This window comes from Malaya genurostris, chromosome 3 (assembly GCF_030247185.1).
Source record: "Malaya genurostris strain Urasoe2022 chromosome 3, Malgen_1.1, whole genome shotgun sequence".
NCBI lineage: Eukaryota > Metazoa > Arthropoda > Insecta > Diptera > Culicidae > Malaya > Malaya genurostris.
Window position 1 is genome coordinate 50680226 of NC_080572.1, and position 26318 is coordinate 50706543.

At 36.9% G+C, this 26318-nt stretch overlaps 1 protein-coding gene across 1 annotated transcript in view; it reads right to left on the bottom strand.

Moving 5' to 3' along the window:
• LOC131436043 (tetraspanin-2A) overlaps positions 1-26318 on the bottom strand; it is a 165802-nt gene that overhangs the window by 47533 nt on the left and 91951 nt on the right. The window contains exon 2 of the mRNA XM_058604475.1: positions 11473-11670. Within this exon, the coding sequence (XP_058460458.1) occupies positions 11473-11670 (198 nt within the window). The remainder of the gene's footprint in view (positions 1-11472; positions 11671-26318) is intronic.

Here is a 26318-nt window from a genome sequence, read left to right on the forward strand (position 1 = left end):
GACAGTAATAACAGTGATAATTAATCGTGCTTCATAATTGTTAGATAACATGCATAATCCAGAGCTCGGGGTTTGCTCAGTCTAAAAGGAAGAAATTAATTGAAATGGTTTCATCTAGCCGATTATTACTGTCGAGGCAGATCAGGATTACCTTCGTCTCACGGACCGATGGATGAAAGAGATACACAATATATTTGAAAAGCCCGGACATTTCAATATTAATCAGTATTTGTTATATTTCAATCACTTGAAAAGCCTAATCAAATCGATAAAAATTCAACAGCATTTAGGGTAAGGGGTCCCTATTTCATTTCAGCTTCAATTTCCATCTCATTCCTTCACCTCATAACTTTGAACATTAATCATATCTTCAAATGTACCTGAACGAAACTGTGGAACGTTTTAAAACATTTATTTTAGGTTTTGCCACACTTTCCAATTGAAAAAAATAGTTAAAAAACCTTCAACGATCGCTATTTTCATTTCAAATAAACTCACTTTTTGAATTAGGAACCACTTTCGTCTGAAGTTTTACAATTCATCATGTTTCTGAATATTTACTAATCGGCTCGTCTCAAAACATGATCACTATTCCACATAATTACACCACTATTTAATGTTGGATGACCTTATAGTTAGTAATGTTCACTTTCCACTTGTTTATTCAACGATTAAAGACTTCTGGAATTACCTGATAAGCAATAAAAGCAATGAAAAATATGAGATGACAATTTGCACTTAATTCACTTGATTGCGCTTTGTTTTCATCTCATTTTGTATCGCAAGGTTGCCAAGTTTTCTCATAATGTTAAAGAAAATAAAATTTTTTTCCTTATTAAATTATCATCAACAAGTATTTTGTCATGAATACGACTTACTTTACTATAGGGCGCCTTTTCAAAATTTACCCTCTGAAAGAGTGATAAGTTTTTGATCGTGAATATCTCCTGTTGTATTTAATGAATCAACATAATTCTTGCTACATGTCATCGGAAATATGATCACAATTTTATGATAAAATTTTCAGTTGTGCGACATAGTTCAAAATTAAACTTTTCTGAAATGTTTAGTATAAACGAGTATCAAAGAGGATAATTCATAAGGCACGTTTGCCTTTCTCGTATTTTCAAAGTTCATAGCTCAGTGATCTGTGAAAGGATTTAAATAATCTTACTAAAAATAGAATCGAAAATTTTCAACTTGAACGTGTATTGCAACAACATTGAAGTTTTTCAATAGTACAGTATTGAAAAACTTGTTAACCCCATTTTCAACCCATGTCAGCATCAGCCAATCAGAACGCAAGATGTCTGCATCTATACAAGAGCATCCATATAAAAGTTGAGTGGTTCATTTTGCCTACCTTTTGCTGAGCAACTGTTCCCGAAACAAGACACACGAGAGCAACATCGAGGACCTGTCGTCTCACTGGCAATTTTGGCAATGGGGCTGTCCGTACACTGCTGCCAATAGCAGGTATAAAATGAAATGTGATGTGAGAAATAGCATCATCAGGTCTCTTTGTGAAAATATGCCATGCGAAACAGGGTTGCCATATATACAGATGAATCTGTATTATTATTATTTTTATTATTATTATTATTATTATTATTATTATTATTATTATTATTATTATTATTATTATTATTATTATTATTATTATTATTATTATTATTATTATTATTATTATTATTATTATTATTATTATTATTATTATTATTATTATTATTATTATTATTATTATTATTATTATTAAAACTACTCTTGCATACCGAAGATCGTCGATACATTTCAGACCAGGCCATTGCAATTGTCTCGTACTGAAATTTCGAGAAGAATCTGATATCTTCGAACTTCATAGCTTCAATAAAAATAAACTACAGCAAATTGTTTCAAGTTTGGAATATATAGTTGTAGAATAGTAGCTGTTTAATGTAACTAATATGTACTTTAATGTAGGTGCATCGCTCTCTATTAGTGAAAAAGGAGAAAGCTTGCACAATTCATACAATCAATCAACTAACTGATATTCGGAAAAGTGATGGGAGCGTGTCAGTTTTTTTTCATATTCACGACATCCAGTAATGTCTCTGACATTACCCACCCACATGTGTTGGTATCCGTGACATTAGTTTAATTATATCATTGATATTTATATATAAATAAAACTGTTTCCGATTCTAATATTACCAAATAGATCGTGTTAAATACTAATCAAATAGCCATTGTGGCAAATCTAGTAGCACTGGTTTCTTTTCGCTATACGTCACCATAATACTGTTAAATGTGTGTGTTTCATCGGCTGTGCACAGAGATGCCAGATATTTTCATAGAAAATATATATCTGCTCTATCTGTTTCCACTAATAAAATGAATCAAATTCAATTCAAATTCAAAGTGGTTTTAAATTTTATTATAAATGTTTATCAGTGTTCATCATCAAACATTTGCACAAAAGATTTCCATTTTAACATGTGATTTGTCTGTTGATTAATAAAATTTTAAAGAAGTACTGTAATCAAATACTAATAGATACTCAGAGAGAAAAGTCTAACGTTTTACTTCTCACTTTTTATGAACCTTTACAAATCTGACAAATCCGGTTCTATATTTTGTTTTTAGAAGGGCTAATGCCTAAATAGTAACAATTCTTTTTTTGTTTTTTTTTTAAATTCTCCAAATTAATTGCAGAGTAAAATATTGAATTTGAGACGAAAGGTAATAAAAACGATTCAAAAAATTTTTAACGTCGAAATGATCCCAAACCAGTGTTGGTGATTGCCGAAAATTTTACAGAAGCTGCTATATTGCTATCTATATTGTATACAACATTTTCAATCCGGTAGAAGATGCTACAAGATCTCGAGTCTCTCAATGCATGAACCGCGAGAGAATTTTTCTACATTCCTTCGCTCCACTTTATACTCTGAGTATTTTTCGGCCCTTAAAAAAAATACAGTCTGATAATGATCGTTGCTGTGTGGAATTTCCCAAGAGAGAATCGTAAGTTGACAATTATCGCAGAAAATCGAGTCGATGATTCAACTTGATGATTCTCATACTAGGTTGCAATATTTCAAAACCCTTGTGTGGAACATTCACAGACATTTTCATAGACACAACTTATACAAAGGTTATATGCACATAGTTAGAATAAGCGGCAATAGTAAAATGATTCTATCGCAATTATCAACTGCCTGTATAAAATCGGATCGCGAAACGAGAATAAGCGACCGTTTGTTGCTTCAGAAAAGATCCCCACAGCGGCGTGCCAACCTTTGATTCTCTGAAATGTCATCGAGAGAAATTCGCTCTCGCACTGGTGTCGATTTTATGTTAAATGAGCCATGCCGGGTTTTTGTTGTTGCGATGATTTCCAACTCTCTTTGATGGCACTGATTCAATCGTTGAAGAGTTGCCAGCGAACGTTCTTTGATACGATAAAAGCCATCCTTGTCCCAAACTGTTTTTTTTTAATATCGTGTGTTGTGTCGTAGTTGGCATTAGGCCCTTTTTAAGGAAAATTCTGACATTTTGAACCTGAGATTTTAATAGTGTAATATTTTGGTTTTGATAGCTGTCGCCATTGCTAATTTATGGGATGAACAAAGGACCAACGATAGGATGAATACAAAAACTTTGAGATGAAATTAGGAGCACAGTAGTGAACATATCAGAAGTGTTTTTAGTTGATTTTTTAATTATTATTTTAATTTCCAAGGAATGTGAATCAATTCCCAATGTGGAGCAAGGCGAATTGAGCAGAAATATGAAAAAATCGTAGTGATTTTGGTGGCTAAATCAGGTTTTTAAGGTAACGTTCTTACAAATAAGATGAAATACGGAGACCTTACCCTATAAATCTCTCATTCTGACACAATTCTTAGAACTTCAAGCAGCCGTGATGGAAGCGTTGTATGCAAATAAATTTTTGGGAATATTTCTACTGCGTTTCAAAACGACCGAAATTAATCTGCCTGTCTGAAAATAATCTGAATTATTGGCCAAAACCTCAATATCGTATCCCCATCCCCAATCTGTAGACTACAATTAATTTACCATACAATCGGTCATTCAGGGATGTTGCTACCTCCTGAGTAGCCGATTGATCTGTCCGTCCTTAACGACCAAGTAAGCCATGCTTCGTCCGCAGCGGCAGTCGGTGAAAATACTTTGAATGCAAAAACCCTAGAAAAACATGTGTTTCGGAAAAACCAGTCCGGTTTTTGAATTCTAAATTTTTTGGTCCGTTGCTTGCAAAAAATGATGTTTGCATGTCCAGCTTTTGCATTCCATGTTCTGTTCGGTTTTTGCATTTCAAAATACTTAAACCTGATTTGCACGAATCCCATTTTCGCATTCAGCCGTTCAATAAGAATATTGCACCGAGGTGCAATACCTTTTTTGATGGCGCGGACGTGAACGAGTGAAGACCGTAGAATGTCAACTTCAAAACTTTTTTGCAGAGTCAGATTGGCCTCCAATTTTGCGAAAATATACATCGCGATAAAAGATGTACCGTTTAAAATTCTCATACACAAAATGCATTACTTATGGCGTTTTTCATTGAGAAACACTTTTGGCGTGGATTGCTCTGGTTTTGCACTTTCGAGCAGAAATGGCAATGAAACACCGTCAGAATGTTGCATTTCTGCTCGAAAGTGCAAAACCAGAGCAATCCACGCCACCAGTGTTTTTCAATGAAAAACGCCATTAGTTTCGAGTTTTTATCCGATTATCAACAAAAAAATTAAAGTTAGTTTTGGCATCATTTATTTAATTTATTTCGTCTTTTTATCCGAGTGTGTCTAGAGCTAGCTAGAAGGATACGTATGACCTCAAAATCGACAGTTTCACCTTTTTTTATAAATATAAAAACCTGTTCTTATCCACCTAGTGGTGTAATGATGCCTTTCTCATATCTCACATATTTTAATGTATAAATGTGTGGTATTCTTCAAAATATTTTTCTTTGATTTTTTAAAAAAAAGAACAGGTTTGTTCATAAACTAAAATAACCTACTGAGTGAAACAGTACTCAGGTCGGTTATGCCATCTCTGAGGAAACGAAAAGAGCTACTTCCGAAACCGGAATCTGGGAACCGGTATAAGCGAAGTTGGTTCGAGAAAAGCAACTGGGATCCATTTTGGAGTCTATGGCTACCATCTTCGGTCGTTCATAAAAAAAACCAAGAACAAGGAAAGCCAAATTAATGTTTGGTCGTCTACTAACAATGACTACCGATTAGAAAAGTTTTGAGGCAAGTTGAAGAATTAGTTCACTTTATATTTCCGGTGCTTCCGCAATCAGAAAATGAGAACCAGCATAGACGGAATCGAGTTGTTTGGTTGTCTGTTGACAATGACTACCGATTGGAAAAGTTTTGAGGCAAGTTAAGAATTTTTTGACGTGTTTTGTTTCGCCGCTTCAAGTGACGGTATCCAATTTTTAAAACACCACACCATATAACTCCGGAACCGGAAGTCAGATCAGGATTAAATATGGAAGCTTTATATAGGACAATGAGATCTTCCATTTGAATTTAAGTTTGTTCAAATCGGTCACGCCATCTCTGAGAAAAGTGAGGAAGTAAATTGAAATAAGAATGTTTCCTCTAATCACCCTGTAATTCCGGAACCGGAATTTGGATTCGAATAAAATTCAGGAACTTTGTGTGGGGTTACAAGACCTATCATCTAAGTTTATGAAAATCGATTCAGCCAACCGTTTTCTACACACTCAGATGCATATGAAAAGTTTTAAAATCCTATAAAAAATCTTGCTTTATAGTCAGATTCGACTTTCGGTTTAGGAAATGCAGGGTGATTAGTATAAAAATGTCCATTTTAATCTGGTTTATCGGATTTGCAGATTTGGATAGCTGATATCCAAATAAACTGAAAAATAAATACAGTTTTAGCGGAATTCAGTTCTCGATTTTGAAGGTAACTAAAAATTTAATTCGAACTACGAGTTTTCAAAGACTACACTGATTTTCAAACATTTTGAATCAAATGTAAACTATACGCAATGGACGTTGGCCTAGTTTCGACAGTAGAGCAATACCAGAAATGCTTAGCAAATCATCAGGCTCGACCTTCTCCGATTTGGATGAAACTTTGCACATGGCTTCAGTATGGCAAACCAAGTTTTGAACCGGATGGAGGGGTCAATCCGATTAACGACTGATTTTTAAAAAGGGCGTATGTTTTTTGCATTTCACAAAAATTACCTTTTCCAAATCGTTGTTACTCGGAAACCGTTAATTGTACCAAAATGGTGTTCAGGAAGAAGTTGTAGGGAAACAATATGTCACTCTCACTTTGAATTTTTTTCTCAATAATTTCAAAATGAACCAAAAAAATTAAATTAAAAAAAAATCAGGGTTTCGATTTTTTTTGTGATAATTTTTATTTTAAAGCTCTTATTAAAACCTACAGATTGATGGCTACACCCAAACCTCCGTTTACGAACACTTTTTTTTATGTTACCTCTTTTTACGTAACTCTTTTTACGAACCAAATCCCAAATAACGTAAACTTTTTTTACGAACCAACTTCGTAAAAAGAGGTTTTTGCATCCAATGAAAACAATTTCCGGCTCCATGGAAATTACAACAATATGGGTATTTTCGGAACGGGATTGATGATTAGATGACGGAAAAGGATGTTTGAAGTGGTTCGTAAATCCAAGATAGCGACTTCCGGTTTGTCGATATTCCTAAAAACCCTTACAATGTGGGTATTTTCGGAACGGGATTGATGAGTAGTTAACGGAAAACGATGTTTGAAGTGGTTCGGAAATCCGAGATGGCGACTTACGGTTTATCAATATTCCTAAAAACCCTTACAATGTGGGTATTTTCGAACCGGGATTGATGAGCAGATAACGAAAAACGATGTTTGAACTGGTTTGGCGACCCAAGATGGTGACCTCCGGTTTATCGATATTGTTTAAAAACCCTTACAATATGGGAATTTTCGGAACTGGATTGATATATAGATGACGGAAAACGATGTTTGAAGTGGTTTGTAAATCCAAGATGGCGACTTCCGGTTTGTCGATATTCCTAAAAACCCTTACAATGTGGGTATTTTCGGAACGGGATTGATGAGTAGATGAAGAAAAATGATGTTTGAAGTGGTTTAGAAATCCAAGATGGCGACTTCCGGTTTATCAATATTCCTTGAAACCCTTACAATGTGGGTATTTTCATTTTTTCCGTCATCTACTCATCAATCCCGGTTCGAAAATATCCACATTGTTAGGGTTTTTAGGAATGTTGATAAACCGGAAGTCGCCATCTTGGATTTACAAACCACTTCAAACATCGTTTTCCGTCAACTACCCGTCAATCCCGTTCCGAAAATACCCACATTGTAAGGATGTTTAAGGAATATTGATAAACCGGAACCACAACCATCCACATCGCAGTACGATTTAGAGAAAGTACCTTCAGCAGCTTCAATCAATTCAGCATCTTCTGAAGCATCAGTCGAGGCGGAGTATTCAAGAGCACACAACATTGAACTCTTCAATAAGGGCATCGCAGAAATCAACGTGTCTCCGATATCAACGAAGAAAGCCCGAAATGTTAATCCAGAAAAGTATTTGGATATTTCAAGAGGTATAAAAAAGCCAATATTCGGGTTCCCGGCGGATGATAAAGATCCAGAATTACTCAAAACGAAAACAGCAGATTTGGATGAAGTGATTACTAAAATGATAGAGCAGTTTACTAAGCCTGATTGCACTAGGAATGAAAAAGTGCGTTTGTTATCAGTCATTCCAAACTCGTGGTCAAAGGAGAAAATAGCCACCCAATTCAAGGTGAACAAATACATTGTATCGGAGGCAAAAGAATCAAAAAGTCAAAAAAAGACGAAAAAAAAGTCAAGAAACAATCGGGAGCAACAGGAACGAAACAATAGAAAACGAGGTGCTTCAATATTTCAACAGCGATGACGTCAGCAGAGTAATGCCGGGATCGAGAGATTGCGTCACAGTCAAAATGAATGGTAAGTGTGAACGCAAACAAAAACGATTGCTTTATTCTTTATTGAAAGAAATTTATTTGGTTTATAAGGAGGAATTTCCAGATCGAAATATTGGATTTAGTACATTTGCAGCATTGAGACCAAAACATTGCAAGTTGCTTGGAAGCTCTGGTTCACATAACATATGTGTTTGCACAATCCATGAGAATGTTTCATTAATGATTCATGCTGTTGAAAAATATTTCAAATATGATAATAAGAATTATTATTTAAAAAAGTTATTATGTGATTCATTAAAAAGATCCTGCTACCTCCGTGAATGCAAAAGTTGTCCAGCGATACAAGATCTGGAGAGAAGCGTTTTAGACAATTTCTAGGAACGGGATTTGACTGAGATAAGATTCAAACAATGGGTTTCTACTAACAGATGTGATCTAGAGAAATTTGTCAAACGACTAGAAGAATTTGCAGCATATTTTTGCGAAAAATTAGAAAAACTTGTGACTCATGATTTTGTTAAAAATCAGCAATCTGATTTTCTTAAAAAGGCAAAATCTAATTCAAAGACTGGAGAAATTGTAATTATTTGTGATTTTTCAGAAACTTGAAACCTGAAATATAATTAAGAATTATTCATGTACATGTAATAATTGTAGATATAGCAAGCAAATAAAGAATTCATGGAAATATAAAAAATGGGGTTATAATTAAATATCCAAGTATCTTAGGAACCGCTACTTTTAGAAGAAAGGATATCATGAACAAATTTATTGCCTTTAACCTGTAGAAAAATATTATACTGTTTAAATGATTATCTTTCAACGAGAACTTGAAATTTCGAATATATCTGTAAATTGTTTTAGCTGTAACTTCTTCATTTTTCAAAAGGCACGGATGGGATAGACATCAATCGGTAGGTTTCAATAACAGATTTAAAATAAAGATTATCAAAACAAATAAAAGGTGATTTTTTTGAGGTTAGGATTTTCATGCATTAGTATTTGCTCAGATTTTTTGAGGTTATGATTTTCATGCATTATTATTTGCTCAATATGCTCTGACATTTCATCATGAATAGACTTACTAACGAGCAACGCTTGCAAATCAGTGAATGGGCCCTAGAAAAGTTGGCAGAAAATCCGCTTTTTTATCGACAAATTTTGTTCAGCGATGAGGCTCATTTCTGGTTGAATGGCTACGTAAATAAGCAAAATTGCCGCATTTGGAGTGAAGAGCAACCAGAAGCCGTTCAAGAACTGCCCATGCATCCCGAAAAATGCACTGTTTGGTGTGGTTTGTACGCTGGTGGAATCATTGGACCGTATTTTTTCAAAGATGCTGTTGGACGCAACGTTACAGTGAATGGCGATCGCTATCGTTCGATGCTAACAAACTTTTTGTTGCCAAAAATGGAAGAACTGAACTTGGTTGACATGTGGTTTCAACAAGATGGCGCTACATGCCACACAGCTCGCGATTCTATGGCCATTTTGAGGGAAAACTTCGGAGAACAATTCATCTCAAGAAATGGACCGGTAAGTTGGCCACCAAGATCATGCGATTTGACGCCTTTAGACTATTTTTTGTGGGGCTACGTCAAGTCTAAAGTCTACAGAAATAAGCCAGTAACTATTCCAGCTTTGGAAGACAACATTTCCGAAGAAATTCGGGCTATTCCGGCCGAAATGCTCGAAAAAGTTGCCCAAAATTGGACTTTCCGAATGGACCACCTAAGACGCAGCCGCGGTCAACATTTAAATGAAATTATCTTCAAAAAGAAAATGTCATGTACCAATCTAACGTTTAAAATAAAGAACCGATGAGATTTTGCAAATTTTATGCGTTTTATTGTTTAAAAAAGTTCTCAAGCTCTTAAAAAATCACCCTGTAAAAACCCTGATTTTTTTTATTTAACTTTTTCGGATTATTTTGTAAATATTGAGTAAGAAAATCAAAAAATTTTTTCAGTGTATATTTTTTTTAGAGTCTCCAATCGATTTCCTACAACTTCTTCCTGAACACCATTTGTGTACAGATAACGGTTTCCGAGTTACAACGATTTGAAAAAGGCAATTTTTGTGAAATTCAAAAATATATGCGCCCCTTTTTGAAAATCAGTCGTGAGTCGGATTGACCTCTCCATCGGTTCAAAACTTATGGTTTGCCATACTGAAGCCGTGTGCAAAGTTTCATCCAAATCGAAGGAGGTCGATTCTGATTTTGTCACTTTTTCGTCTACTCATTCCTGGAATTGCTCAGAAGAAGTATAGCAAATTTATATATTATAAACTCCGTTTGTGCGAAAGTTCATACTGTCCATACCGGAACGATACTTTTTCATGCAAGCAAATCGAACAAAGCAGATTTGCCGCTGAATGAAATGCGAGGTGTGAAACAACAATCCGAACCGTCGGCCGTGTGTTAGAGGAATCTAAGGGGACGACATCATTTTGGCATGCTGTGCTTGGTTCATGAAAAAATAGATCAATTCAAACCGATTTTTAGATGTTATACTATTGAAAAACTTCAATGTTGTTGCAATATACGTTAAATGTATCAAATTTCGAGTCGGTTGATAGTTAGATTATATAAATCCATCCACAGATCAATTTCGAATTTTTAATTGATGTTCAACCCTGTGCAGTGAAGAGTTAGCCATTTGTTAATGGTAAAACTTGATCCTCTTTTTCGCGATTCTGATGAAGTCTAATCTAGTTTGTTAAGCGAAAAAATGTTTTGCACAAGCTACTAAACTGATGTCCAAACGATCGTCACATACGTCACTCAGATAGTCCGTAAGCTCTACACAAGGCACTTGCTTCACTTTCTACACAGATATGGCCACTCATGAAGGAAAGCACCTACCACCATCCAATCCGCAAGCGTCTGGGTCAGCATGTTAAATGAATGGCACCAAGTGTTGCTCCCACACAAATCATAGGCGAGGTTCCGGGACCAGACCCCGGTTTCATGGCACGGCATGGCACCAGCACAAATGGTGGACGACTCTCCACCCGCCCGGTGAAGGAATCGGGTGAGCAGAGTTACGCCTCACCCATCTCGCCACAAGCGTGACGGTATTATGAATTCTGGTCCAGAAGGTCGGCACCCCGAGGGCACGAAACCGTAGGACCAAGTTGAAAGAGCAAACAGTGGAGCAAATAAAAACCGGTACTAATTACTGTTCGCAAAGCATCATTTTTCACTGCCGGCATGAGCAGTCGGGACTGTAGTGTATATGTATATGTTTGTGTGTGTGTGTGTGTGTGTGTGTGTAGTGCAGCTTTTGCATTTATGGCAAGTGGTAAACAATTGAGGGGTTGGTGCGGTTGCCGGACCGAGTCATGAGTTCCATTGTTTCAGCATAATCTTATTTTCGCTTCGATTGATTTAGCTTTTGTGATAGTAGCAATTGTGAATCGAATCGAACACGATCGACGATTGCGACAAAGGTACTGTCAAAGGCAAACTTACCGCATACAGGGCTACCGAGTGTTCCATCAGGGCACTGCAGCAGCCGAGGAAGGAGAATATCATGACCAGTGCACCGGCCCCGATCAAAATGTATACCCCGATGTAGTATTGGTAGATTTCCAGCAGGGCGATCCACTCGTCGAATCCCGGTTCGGCCCGGATGTAGATTGTGAAGGCGAATAGTCCGGCTCCGATGATCTGTAATCGTGTGAGAAAACAAAAAAAGACAAAGGAAATGGTGGTTATTGGCGGGCATGGTGCGAAACGACCGGAACCAGTGAGGAACGGACGGCAGTAATGAACAAACAGGAAACAATTTGAATATTCTGCTTTTACTGGGGCTCCTCTTGTGTTCAGATAAGAATCCGTAAGGGTTTTTCTGTAGCTGACAAAATCAAAAATTTGTTTAAAATAACTTATGTTTATTTTTCGGGAGTACAAAACAGTTGTTTTTTTTACATATAGATTACGGAAAACGTGTAGAAAATTTCAATAAGTTTGGAATGCGTGCAAAAAATTTACGTCTCGTCTTGAACTCGTCCGGTTTAAAACAATTTATGTTGAACTGTTATGCCGCTAAGCAGACCTAAAGTTTTTGCTATTTGCAGAACATTTTCAAAGTTTTTGGTAACCCCGGAATAGAATATTCGGTACCAGCACCATTCAGGTCCGAATGTAGATCGGATAGGGACTAGGAAAGTTTCTTAGTCCAACACTTGTTGGTACTAAAGGTCATATCTTCTACATTCAAACATCCATTTACGCACACTTTTCTTACGTTAACTCTCTTTACGATCCAAATCCTTGAGAACGTAATCTTTTTTTACAATCCAAATTCGAAATGATGCGAACTTTTTTTTCGAAAATACAGGGTAGACCATTTAAAGTGGAAGCATAGGGCAAACCAATAACTTTTGACATTTGACAGAATTGTCAGATCGACTAATGACATGCCGCGTTGGAAGCGTGATTCCAAGGCAATTCATCCATGGAACAGTACACACCAAAAGAACGCACTGAAATTGTTCAGCTTTACATTGAAAACGAGGACAATGTTAGACGAGGCACATTTGAAAACTAGGGACCAATCACCATATCCGCAGAAACACCACACCAAAATGTCGTCTTTTTACTCGTATAAAGGATGTTACTCAATTAATTTAGGGTTTTCAGTGGCATAGAAACGAAATTTTTGCTTTTTAACGCACGCATCCATATAACGTGAAAGGTAAATGGATGCGTTAATAAGCAAAATTGTCGGTTTTTTCCAAGACGATGATGGGGCAACGAAAACTGTTAATAGCGATCGTTATCGAGCCATGATAAATGAAAATGGATTGAATGGCTACTGGTTTCAACAGGACGGTGCAACATGCCATACAGCTCGGATAACAATCGATTTGTTACTACCATTTTCCCCGGACGAGTCATATTGAAGAATGGTGATTTTGACTGGCCTCCGAGCCACCAGACATTTTTGTGGGCTATTTCAAATCCAAGGTATACGCTGACACGCCAAGAATCATATCTCAACTCAAAGACATCATACGACGTAAAATCGCTGCCATTTCGACGGACACTTTGGCCAAAACGATGGAAAATGCAGAAAAAAGGGCACATTTTGTACTTAAGGGCAAAAGTACGCGATATTATTTTCAAAAATAGCTGTAACATATCTCCTTGAACCAAAAAAAGTTCTTCGAAATGAAAATAAATACAAATGTTCTACAAATGCTTCAACTTTAAATGGCCCAAAAAGAGCGTAAAAAGAGCTTTTTGCCTTAAAGGAAAACGATTTCCGGATAATTGTTAATCTATGCAAATCACTACAATATGGGTATTTCTGGAACGGTTTCGAAAAGTAGATTCCGGAAAACGATGTTTGGGCTGGTTTCGAAATCTAAGATGGCGACATCCGGTTTATAGACATTCATTGAAAACTCTTATAAAGACTGTCCCAGAAAGTATGGACGCACTTTGATTTCGCTGTAAATAATTCACAAGTGTTAGATATTCAAACTTTATTCGATATTCTGATAATATTAGACTACAACAACAGAATATTATTCTCAACATTTGCAACTTCCGTACAGACTTCTTGGCGACAAGTTTTGAGACTTTTTTTCAATCTTTTTCGAACTGTTGAATGGTTTCGGCTGCCGAGACATGTTTCCTAAGATGTGCCTTCGTTAATGCTCAAAATTCCTTAACTGGTCGAAGTTGTGGGCAATTTGGTGGATTCATGTCTTTTGGGATGAAAGTGATATTTTTGGTAGTATACCATTCTACCGTTGATTTCGAGTAGTGGCAAGAAGCAATATCTGGCCAGAAGACAACAGGATCCTTGTGGCTTCGAATCATGAGTAGAAGTCGTTTTTGTAAACATTTCTTGATGTATATTTCGCTGTTCATTGAAGCAGTGGTGATGAAGAGTTTCGAAATCTTACCGCAGCTACAAATTGCTTGCCAGATCATAGCTTTCTTACCAAATTTTTCGACTTCAATCGATGTCTCGGATTGGTTTAACACTTGCCCTTCTCGCACCGTATAATATTGTGGTCCCGGCAAGGATTTGTAATCGAGTTTTACGTAGGTTTCGTCGTCCATGATTATGCAGTTCAAATTTCCAGCAAGAATCGTATTGTACAGCTTTTGAACCCTCGGCCTGATCGATGCTTCTTGTTTCGGACTACGTTTTGGTTGTTTCTGCTTCTTATAGGTTCGAAGATTCAAACGTTCTTTAGCATGAAGAAAATTTGACTTCGAAGTGCCCACTTTTTTGGCCACATCCCGAACTGAAACCTCCTTCTTTTGCTCGAACGCCTTTAGTATACGTTTATCCAACTAAGGGTTAGCAGGACCTTTTTTTCGACCCGTTTTCGATTTATCCTCAAAGGTGTTATCCTCACCGAACTTCCTGATTGCATTTCGCACGGCTTTTTCACTTACTCCTTTCATTTTTGCTATCTTTCCCAGTGACAGTCCGCGTTCTGTGCACCATTAGTACACAATTTTTCGACGTTGTTCTGCTGAAAGTCCACGCATTTCGAAACAAACTAATGAAAACGAATAAACAACTGCACAAGTGGTTAGAGAAGAGTGTAAACAACAGGACGCAGCCATAAAAATTGACAGATTCTGAACCATGCGAAATGGCAGCGATTTTTGGTTGCGTCCATACTTTCTGGGACAGTCTTTAATTGGGATACCTTAGGAATGGATTTGAAGATTAGATGCTAGAAAACAATGTTTGAGATTGTTTCGAAATCCTTGAATGGTACTGCAGGGTGTGAAGTTTCGGGCCAATAACACCTAGATTCCCAACGAGCAGGATTATGTCTCACGATAGGTGGAAACCAACAGACAATCCATTTGAATACGGTTTCAGTCTTTTGTGCTCATTAAGTTCTCTTATGATTTGGTGCCTTACTGTGATTGTTCTTCATTGTCGCGTAAAACTTTATACACCCAAACCTCCATTTACGTAATAGCTTCGTAAATTGAGTTATGACGTAAAAAAGATTACGTTATTTGGAATTTTCAACGTAAAAAAATATTTTCCTATGTATGTATATTATTGGATATTTATAATATAATGAATAACTATGGAACAAAAATTATTAGTATTTGCAGGAAAAGGATGTTCTAAGTAGCATCAATTTCCAAGATAGCAACTTCCGGTTCATCGATATTCGTTACAAACCATCAGAATATGGGTATTTTCGGAACGGGTTTGATGAGTACATGTTGGAAAACGATGTTTGAGGTAGTTCTGAATTAGAAGATGGTGACTTCCGGTTTATTGATATTCCTTGAAAACCTTTATAATATGGGTATTTTTGGAACGGGCTTGATGAGTAGATGTCGGAGCACGATGTTTAAGGTCGTTCTGAAATCCAAAATGACGGCTTTCCGTTATGCCTAGAAAACCCTTACAATTTGTGTCGATATTTCTCGAATTACTTGAATGCATTCACAATATACATATTTTCGGAACGGTTTTCATTAGTAAGAGCTTACATTTTTGGAGCAGTAGCCTAATATCTGCGAGAGAACTAAATAAAGCCGGATTAAGTAGAAAAACCTGTTTCAATCCACCTAGTGGTGTAATGATGCCTATCTCATGGTATTTCATTCAAACATTTTTTCTTCGATTTTTGAAAGAAACCAATAGATTGTTTGTGCATTAACTAGTATAACATATAGAATAAAACAGTGCTTTGATTGCGTAGGTCACCCTTAAGAAAACGGAGTGGGTTCACTATTATATGCACTTCCGGCACCGGAAACCGAAAACCGGTATAATCAAAGTCGGTTCGTACGGCCACCAACTAACATGATATACAAACTATACTAGTACGCACTCTAAATTACGATTTAAATGTTTGTCGCATCCGAAAATATGCAGTAATTTTTAGTAGGACCATAAGACCTTTCAATTGACCCTAAGATTGGGAATAACGGTTTAGAGTTCAGTTTATAACATTTTTTACGGTTTTTGTTCCGCCAGTTTAAGTGACGGTGTATAATATTGAACACACTTTACACTATAACTCCGGAACCGGACGTCGGATCCGGATGAAATTCAGGAATTCCGTATGAGACCGGGAGACCTTTCATTTGAATCTAAGTTTGTGGAAATCGGTCAAACTCAAAAATTGTTTTTCGACATGTACTTATCAAACCAGTTCCAAAAAGAAACTTTCTTTTCATCCTTCCATACAAAATATATGGCGCAATGACGATGTTTTGCGATTAGAGTTCTATATAGGTAGGAAAGAGCTGCCACAGTTCTATAGTATTTGATTTTATAGCATTTTTTCTCTATTTTCCAAAAACCACTATGCGATCTTGCACATTTCTGCACTTTAAAGGTTATATTCAATAGTTTACAGGGTCGACAATAAAAATCACAGAAACAAGGGCCAGACTTTTGTAACTGAAGGCGGTGTCAGTAAATTTTAAATAAACGGTTTTATGATAAATGAAATCAGAATATTTATAACATACATAACATAAAATACCTATATAAATGTCGTTATATAAATCTTTTTATAATATATCAGGCGTTTAAATAAATTATTGAAGTTTCATGATTTTTAGTGAGAGTATCATTGCAGTACCGTTTTTCAGTCTATAGTTCATCGTTATATACCACCACTAAGACTCGGATACCACATTTGAAAAATTCCTTTTCCTCAGATTCGACAAATGAATCGATCCAAATTTTGGTGGTGTCGTAGTTTTTGAAACTGACCTGAGCAAGTGGCAACCGTATGGAACAATGTCAGGTAAAAATGGCGGCTGGGGCACAAGTTTTCATTACAGCGATTAAAAAAAAAAGCTTTTACAGCTTTCGAAGCATGGAGTCTTGCATTGTCATGAAGCAAAAATACTACGCCATGAAAATCTTCATATTGCGACCGCTTTTCATGCAATGCTCTGTCCAAACGCATTTGAGTAGCTCATAATAAATAGCGCCCAGTTGATCCCACCGCATGCACTTTTTTTGTTCTCCGGAACTTTCTTGTAGTCCATATAAAAGTTCCCAAATTCGAACCACTAAAACCACTTTATGCATGTTTGCTCAGCGTAATTTTTTTCGTCATTTTTCATTTTACATAATTTAATGAGATACTGTATCATAATAAAAATCCACTATTATTGTAAAGCGTTAGTATTCAACCAAATTTTATTTTGTACTTGTGTTTGTGTTCTTTCATTAAGTCGAAAAAGTTAAAAAATGCAAAATGCAGCACTTGATTGTTACTCTCCCATCTTCAATCATAGTGAAATAAACTACATCAGTTGTATGTTACAACATGAAGATGCATCACTGTGCACCGTTTAGTTCGAAGATTGAGGTTTCGGTGTACTGCGCAGTGTCATGGAAGGGGCCATTTATTGGTATACGTTTATTGGTGACAGTATTATAATGTGTTTCGCACTGAAGATGGTTTTGTTTTATTGAAACTGTATTCACTGGTACTAAACGTAGGCTAAATGATTCTTGTTAAATACTATCGCAGTATAAGCAAGAACTACTAAAAACTTTTCTAGTTGGCTTTTATGGAAGAAATAAGTGAATATGATTTGAGAGAATCATTGTCTTGAAAGGCGAGCAATAACACAAAATAAGAGAAAGAGTTTTGCAACAGCAAACAATAGACGAGAAAGAATGCCTTTGAAAGATTAAAAATAAATATCAAACGAAGTGCTAGTTTTGTAAAAAGGATCTCTAGATTTGAAACATTAATATAATCTGGTAATAGAAATTCAGAAAACAGAACTTCGAGATATTGTCGCTTGTTACGACATGGAAGTAGGAGCCTTTTTCTTGGCAATTTATTACACGGCCTCTAGGCTGGTCCTGTCCGTCAATCTCCTAGTGGTCGCAAACCCTTAGGGAAACGTGTTTCAACATAAACCGCTAAATGGATGTTCCGGTCATGCTATTTGCAACGAACGTGAAATGAATACTACTTCAGTGTTTTGAAAGTAGTATTAATTTAGAGACAAACCAGCCACCGGCTGAAAAACTCTTTAATAAAGAAAACTAACCAACTAAGTAGTATTAACTTTACACCTGCTTTGCGGTTCAATTATGTTGAACATCTGATCGAAACCTTTTATCACGTGTTGCTAATAAAACAATGTCATTCTCTTGATGACTGTCATTCGAGAAAATTTGATTTTCCCTAAAGTCTAGAGTTTTATTTTAAAGGAAATTAATACTTTTAACTACGAATGAACAAGTTGCAGTGTGGTAATATGCTTGTTTATTTGTACGAGATAGAGACAACATTGTTTTGTTCACGTGTCACAAAACTTTTAAGTGACCACAATTCAATCAATTTTCCTCAGACCGCCGAAAGTAAAATATAAATATTACAGTTTGCTTAAAAAAAAAACTTTACAAGCCGAAGCTACCGGGGTGAGTTCAAGTTTGTTTCTCAAGAACCTTCGAGCACATTTTATCCAAAGCAATTTTAATGGTTGCACAGAGCAGCAACCAGTTGCACCATTCGAAGCGAGCATCGATGCCTTCAAGAGCAGTAAATAATCCAATTAAATCTCCAAAGGTATTTAGGAAATGGAAACATCCGTACCAGAAGGATCCTCGTTCGACTGTGGAATGGAGCACAAAAACCACCGGCAATAATTCCGTTTCCTTGAAATCCTCTTTATCCGCGGTTGCATTTCTTTCGCTGCGATACAGCGAAGCCACACTGAAAAATGCAATTGCACATCGTCGATGCCACGGTGGCGTAAAACACCGAAGGAGGCTAACACGGCCAACAAAACGAATGTAATTTCTCAACACTTGCCTGCTTCAGCCGGTCTGTGTTGGGGGTCCGGATCTTCCTCTCTATCTCTCTATCTCTCTCTCGCACCGGTGGCATTGTGCAGAACAAACACCCAGCTATGTTGGAGATGTTTTAAAAATCTAATTTTCCCTGCTCCAGGAATCGAGGTTTCAAAGGAAACCATGCTATTCATTTTGATTGGTTGATTACGTTTATTAGAAAAGATCAAGTTGCTCGAAGCAGCTAATAAAACTGTCGAGGAATCGTGAATCCAACAATTTCCATGACGGTGTGAATCCAACCGAGCGTCGAACTGCAAGTTGCACGAAATGCAATGAAACGTCTCCGTCGTCGTCGTCGTCGTCGTCGCAATCTTCGCCGTACCGGGAACGGGAATCGTTGAATGCAAATGCGCCCTGGTATACTACGGGCATGCAATCCTCATGCTTACCGGAAACCAGCCGGAACGGCAAAAGAAATACGGACGGACGCGAGGTACAATTGCAAGAAACGAACCAAATTGTGCATCATTTGTTTGAAAGCATGAAAATGCTCACTTCACGCTGATTTACATAATGTTCTACATTCTTGTACAGTCCACCGAACCCGGGAGGAAGGGAAAACGTTGCTGATTGATGGTGGCTTTTTTCAGTTGGAATGGGAATTTTGGCTGAGGGGGGGTTGGAAACCAGAATAGATGCGCTCTTACAGCTGGACATGGCGTAGCAGGAGCAGAGCTTTCTTGCAGATAGAACAGATAAATTGTGTATTATGTTGATTCCGTTGATGGAAAATAAAATGCTTGGATAAGTAGGGTAGTCAGATTTGCTGGTTGGTGAAGACATTGGAAGGTTTTTTTTTTCCTCCTTTGAACGTATGCTGGTCATATTGATTCAGGTTCAATGGAAAAGAAGAAACCACGCGTCTTCGTCGAGGACAAAATAATGGAGTCACTTGGTTATCGAAGTACACTTGAAGTTTTTCATCTATTTTTTTTCTCATTCTAGTACAGATGGCATGAAAAATCTAACTACGCTCTTACATAGAAGTAAGGCTTATTCCCGTCAGATTAAATTTGGAATAAAACAAATTTGCTCTAAGTTGAATCCTAGATGAAATTTTCTATTCATTTTATTGGGCATTATTAGTCATCTTAAAAAAAACTACTGTTACTTAATTTGACTGCATGAAAAAACTACGAACATCTGAGTTTACTCCAGCCATTAGGGTCTGTGCCGAGTTCTTTGCAACCGAGTCCACGAGTTTTTCATACCAATACCGCTCGATAGGTCGCAACTAGGTGGATTTGCTTTTTTTCGGAATAACATGGACTCCATTCGCTTCATACCAGTCCAAAAAAATCTTTGGCGTAGTGACAAGATGCCAAGCCAGGCTAGAATAGCGAAGAAGTGTCATGGCAGCGTAGGAATGAAAATAGTAGCGTCTTTAGGCATTCAACACGGTATATTTTCTTGTAGGATTGTAAGTTTACGTTATTTTAATTTTTATTATATCGTTTATTTATTCCCGGTTTTAACCAAGTTGCGGTCGTTCGCCGGGGCTTACTTAATTTGAGATTTGGTTCGTAAAAAGAGTTACGTAAAAAGAGGTAACGTAAAAAATATGCACGTAAACGAGGATTTGGGTGTATTACTTTATGAAACAAAAAATCGGCAGCACTGCCATTAGAGAGAGAAACAAAAAAACTACAAGGATCAGCCCCATGGGGTTGTTCGAGCCGTTGATGTGGAACAAGGCAACCAAAATTTCTAATGATCTACAATCAAAAAGTTCAATCAATCCGAATCAACACCGAACATCATTTGTCTTGATTTGCATTCGTTTTATGACCGACGAAATTACACCATTATCCCAAATATATGCAATTATATCTTTGTACATACTTGCGATTTCGATAATTAAGCTTCTCCTCGCCAAGCTTGTGTTCAAGTTTTTTATGCAAGCAGTTTTTTAGCGTTAAGTTTCTCTACCATTCTGCGATTTCGGTTGAAGCGATAAACTATTTCTCATTATCAATCGAGTTCATCTAATATAAATTAGAAATTAATCTTAAGCACTTTATCCAGAGGTAGTTGTCAATTTCTCATGGGGAAACGACATAACATGGAATTCCGAGCTTGCGCGACACAAGATCAGAGCATACCAATTATGGGCAGAGACCAGTGTGTTTTAGGGCGTTTTAAAGGGCTATTTTCACGTTTCAAATCTGATTTTCTCAGAAACGGTGACGAATATCAAAAAACCCAACAGACAATCTCTTAGAAATTTAGTTTAGATTATTCTGTGAAAATTTTAGAATGATTGTTTGACTTTAGCGGTCGGGAAAGTCTTTTTTCTGAAGGAAGAGTTGCATAGCTGAAAACGGCAACTTTCAACTTGTTCATTGAAAATCTCGCTTTCAAAAGCATGGATCAAAAATCTATCCTGACAATGTCTAGATAACTTAGTTTAGATGCGATTAGTGCATAAAAACATATATGTTGTCGCGATGAAAATTAAGTGAAAGTTATTTTTGTGGAGGTATGTCGATTTCTATGTCGGCGCCATTTTAGTTCCCTGGTAACGTAACGAAACATGAGAGAGAAATAAAATCGGCTCATCAAGGCTGCCAAACAAGCGGTAGCTTTATTGGATTTTATGTGATGTAGTCAAACTTGTAACCAGAGATGCCAGATATTTTCATAGAAAATCTGTATTGCTTTGTATAAAAAATCTGTATTAATCTGTATTCACTAATAAAATGAAATTCTTACAACAAAATGATGCTTTATTCCAATAGATTGTGGTTGTAGGATGGTAGATTCAATCAGTCATTGCATTCCTCACAAGAATATACAGCGACGAAATTTCATAATTTTTTTATCCACAACAATTGAATTGTAATTCCATATATTTATCTAGTTTGAAATTGTAGACGTCATAATTTGACATGGATTTTCAATGCCAAATGTGCAACGTCAAGTCGGGTCATACAACTCGCAGTTTGACAGTAAAATTTGATGATGCCATTAATTCCTTGAATATCAGCTCAAATTGGTTTCAAATTATAATATGAATGGATTTCACAACAAATTTTCATATTAATTTGTGATTTGTCCGTTGATTGATGGACCTTTATCTTGTCACTGGAATAAAATACTTAAAGATAGCTCAGACGGAAAAGGTTTTTTTTCTTTCTTAGTTTTTGTGAGATCTGTATAAATCTGAATTAAATTAAGGAAATCTGTATAAAATCTGTATGAGCATGTAAAAATCTGTATAATACAGATAAATCTGTATAAATGGCATCTCTGCTTGTAACCGAAAATATGAAAACTTTCTTGGCCACCCGGCCACATCGAGAGTCATTTTACACATTTACGAGAGAGCATGAAGAGAAATGTAATACGCACAGCGAGCGACACGGTTTTACGCTAACAACTGGCATCAGCTAGCAATTGGCATTTGAAGCTTCAACTTCAAATCGATTTATGACACGTTTTTGTCTTGCTGTCTAGCAACAACTTACCTCTAGCATGCTAGGAATAGGACTGAAACGTTAGCTGTGTGTGTGTGTAAAGTATTATTTATTCATTATTTGTTGTGTGTTTTATACAATGTTTGTTTTACATTTTAAGTGATTTGGCCCTTTGGCCCTACATCTTTAATGAAATTAAGTACATGTAATACATGGTGTTTGTAGTTTAGTCTGTTCATGAAAATTTAACTTTGTGTCTTAACACATTGTTAATGGAAGATAATTTAAATTGAAATTTCCTACCTACTTATATCTAACCTAATCTAACCTAAACCTAAAACATTCAATCTTTGAATGATTGGTATTTCTGAGGTTGAGCACCTCTCTCCAAATTTTACAGTTTGATGTTCGAAACGTTGTTATAGGGTATCCAGGGAAGCCAACTCATGCACTTCACTGGTTCTAGTCCAAGGGGGCAGATTTAGGATCATTTTTAGAATTTTATTTTGAACTCGCTGGAGCTTTAGCTTGTGTGTTCGTGCACAACCCCGCCAAACGGGGACTGCGTATTCGATTGCGGGGTAGATGATTTGTTTGTAGACAGCCATCCGATTCTTCAGGCACAGTTTTGATGTTCTACATATCAACGGGTACAGAGACCTGATGAGTATGTTACATTTGATGATAATTTTTTCAACATGTGACCTGAAGATCAGATGTCTGTCATACGTTAGTCCTAGATAGACCACTTCGTCGGACCACTGCACGACTGCGCCACCGAACCGAATTCTGCATTCGTCAGACGGAACAAGTCTAGTCGATCTCGAATGCGGAAACAGGATGACCTGAGTTTTCGCCGCATTGATTACAATTTTCCAGTTGGTGAAATATTCATTTAGAGCATCCAGACCCCTCTGCAATTTGTTCTTCAGAGTACTGACGACTCGCCCATCATAAAGGATGGCCGTATCGTCAGCAAACTGTGACAAGACACCACCCCCCGGGAGAGGTGGGATGTCTGATGTGAAAATATTATACAGAATGGGACCCAGGATACTTCCTTGGGGCACACCTGCAGGGATGGAAAATTCGTTCGATTGAACATTTTGCAGAGGGACCTGGAAAGCTCTATTTGAAAGATAACTTTTTATGATCTTAATAAGATACATCGGAAAATTGTATCGATGAAGCTTGTACAACAGGCCATCGTACCACACATTGTCGAACGCTTTTTCGATGTCCAAGATCGCCATTGCTGTCGTTTTGGAAATCGACTTGTTCCGTCGAATGATGTTTGATACTCTAGTGAGCTGATGGATGGTGGATCTTCCTTTCCGGAACCCAAACTGTTCCTCCAGGAAGACACCATGTTGTTCTGCGAATGCGAGGATTCGGCTTTGGATCGATTTCTCAAACAGCTTAGACAGGGCAGAGAGTAAGCTGATGGGCCGATAGCTCTTAGAAAAAGAAGGATCTTTTCCCGGTTTCAGTACTGGGATAACTTTAGCTAACTTCCACATTGAAGGGAAGTAGCCAAGCTCCCAGCACCGGTTAAATATTTTAGCTAGAAAAACAAATGAGCTAGTGCTCAAATGCTTTAGCTCGATGTTAAAAGTATTGTCGAAACCGGGGGCCTTCATATTTTTTTGATTTTTTCACATAGGCTACCAGCTCATCGGCTGTAACTCTACTTTCCTCTATCACTAAGCTGTTTGATCGATCTATTTCGGCCACGCTATCGGCAACGGCCGCTTCATGTGGGCTAACTATGTTGAGCCCCAGATTGTGTGAACACACAAACTGCCGCCCCAGCTCGTTTGCTTTTTCTAAAGGTGTTAATAAAATATTTCCGTCTTCTGCGCCTTCGGACGGAACCAGCGGAGGGACAGGTCTTGGTTTTTTCTTCAACACCTTTGCCATAGCCCAGAAGGGCTTGGAAAGGGGAGTTATTTGTTGAAGAGTTCGTTGGAAATCTTTGTTCCGTAGATCTTTCATCCTCTCCTGGATTACCCTAGTTAGATGATTAAAGGTGATCTTCTTATGAGGATCACCTGTTCTTTGATATTGCCTCCGAAAGATATTTCGGAGACGGATGATATGTTCTGAAACGTTAGCTATAATTTCGCTTCTATTTATAGATTCGCGTGCTTCCAACAGCTTCGCTTTTGCATCGATTGACCAATCAGAGCGATGCTCTCTCTTTGATACATCGCTTACTCCTTCAAAACCGTCGACTATGGCAGGGAAATCCGGTATGCTGGAGATTTTTTGCAGGCAAAATAGGACACTGCTAGCTATTAATCAACATTTCAATGATATACAATTAAAAATACATGGCTATGAACATTCAAATCAATACGTAGAAATATTTCCTATCAAATTGTGACATAATATTAATAATTGATACAAAATTGACTGAGCTGTAAGTGTTTGAAACCTGACCACATTTCTACGTGAGGTTTTTCTATATTTTCTGATTTGCACCCCTATATAGAAAATAAAGATGTGTTCCACATCAAAAAATCATAATAAAAATAAAACTGTTTCCGTCAATTTCAATGACGTTCAGGGTACTGCGCAGAGCTCTGCCAGGTTATGTCGAGGAAGCTTTCACAATGAGCAGCTCGCAACAGTTACAACCGCGTTTCGTAATTTACTACCGGAATCAGCAATTACCTTCCTTTCGTGAAATAATTGCTTGTATCAGCCCACGCATATAGCGCTATTCCCGGTGGTCGTAAACCGTTAAGGGCTTTGTTTCATGACTCAATTTTGCATCCCTCAATGAGTTCATTAACGTGAACCAAAACCAGGCGTTTGAGCTGATTTCCAGCAATACACCTTCGCATTGTTTTTTCCAACCCGATTCAAGTTTGACAGTAGAACAAATCCATACGATTTACGTTTCGTGCTCTTTCAGAAAACAAACCGTTCTTTTTTTTCACAAACAATCTAAATCTCAATAACGTATATAGTCAGTCGAAATAAAAGTGAGCAATCAATCTTTGAATATATTTCCAAATTTGAAACAGCATAGCAATCGTTTGCCGAAGGTTAGGTTATTCAACCAACCAACTTAAAGCTCCCAACGTTGCTGCCTAATGACTCACTCAACATGGCTTCGGCAAAGTACACACTTAATTTCACTCAGAATGCTTGAACAGGTAAAGAAAAATGGCATTCATTTGTTATACGGGCCTTGCCACAGGCGGGGGCTACACAACACGGAAAGGCAGCTCGATTCGCTGAAAGCATTAAAACTAGGTTAATCCTGTGGACGAGATTTGCGTAATGGGCGCTATTCATCAGAGGTTCATTATTTGTCGGATTTCTACGAAAGTGTATTTGCTTTAAGAAACCATTTGCATGAACCGGTTGCTTTCGTTCGGATTGATTCCGATTTGGGAGTTTAATCAAATTCAAATCAGAAAATCTTTCCAATTCGAAGTCCTTCATGTTTAAAGTAATTTTTTTTCGGAATTTAGTGAGGATTCTTCAATTAGTCATCGTCTCGTGAAAGCTATAATCAATGCCATTCATAGGAGGTAATAATATTATATTTTTGATATCTTTAAAGTTCGTGTTAAATCGTATCTAGTTTGTTCTGTTTTTTATTCATTGATTGATTTTTGCCTGATTCTGTTATTTTTTTATTTATTCATTGATTTTTGAACATTTTTGAACAAACACAAAAATGTTTTCGCTAATTATGAAAGCTTGTATGCAACATTTCCTCACATGAACAAAAATCGAGTGAAGAAGACACTTCAAATTTAATTTGTTAAAAAAAAGAAAAAAAATGTGGGTAAAATTTAAAATTTAAACATAACTTTTTGTTTCGTTTTATGAAAGAAACAAAATGCTTTACTATGAAAAGAATTGCAAATGTTTATGTAACTAAGAATATAATAAACAATATAGCTAGTAACGAAACGATTTTCGCATCCGTTTTTAGATACTAGAACAATAGAATAAAGTCACTTTCTGCCAAATCAGCTGAATGGGTTGAAACATCCTTATTAAAAATGTCAACCTATTGTGAAGCTGGGCGGTTCGATGCA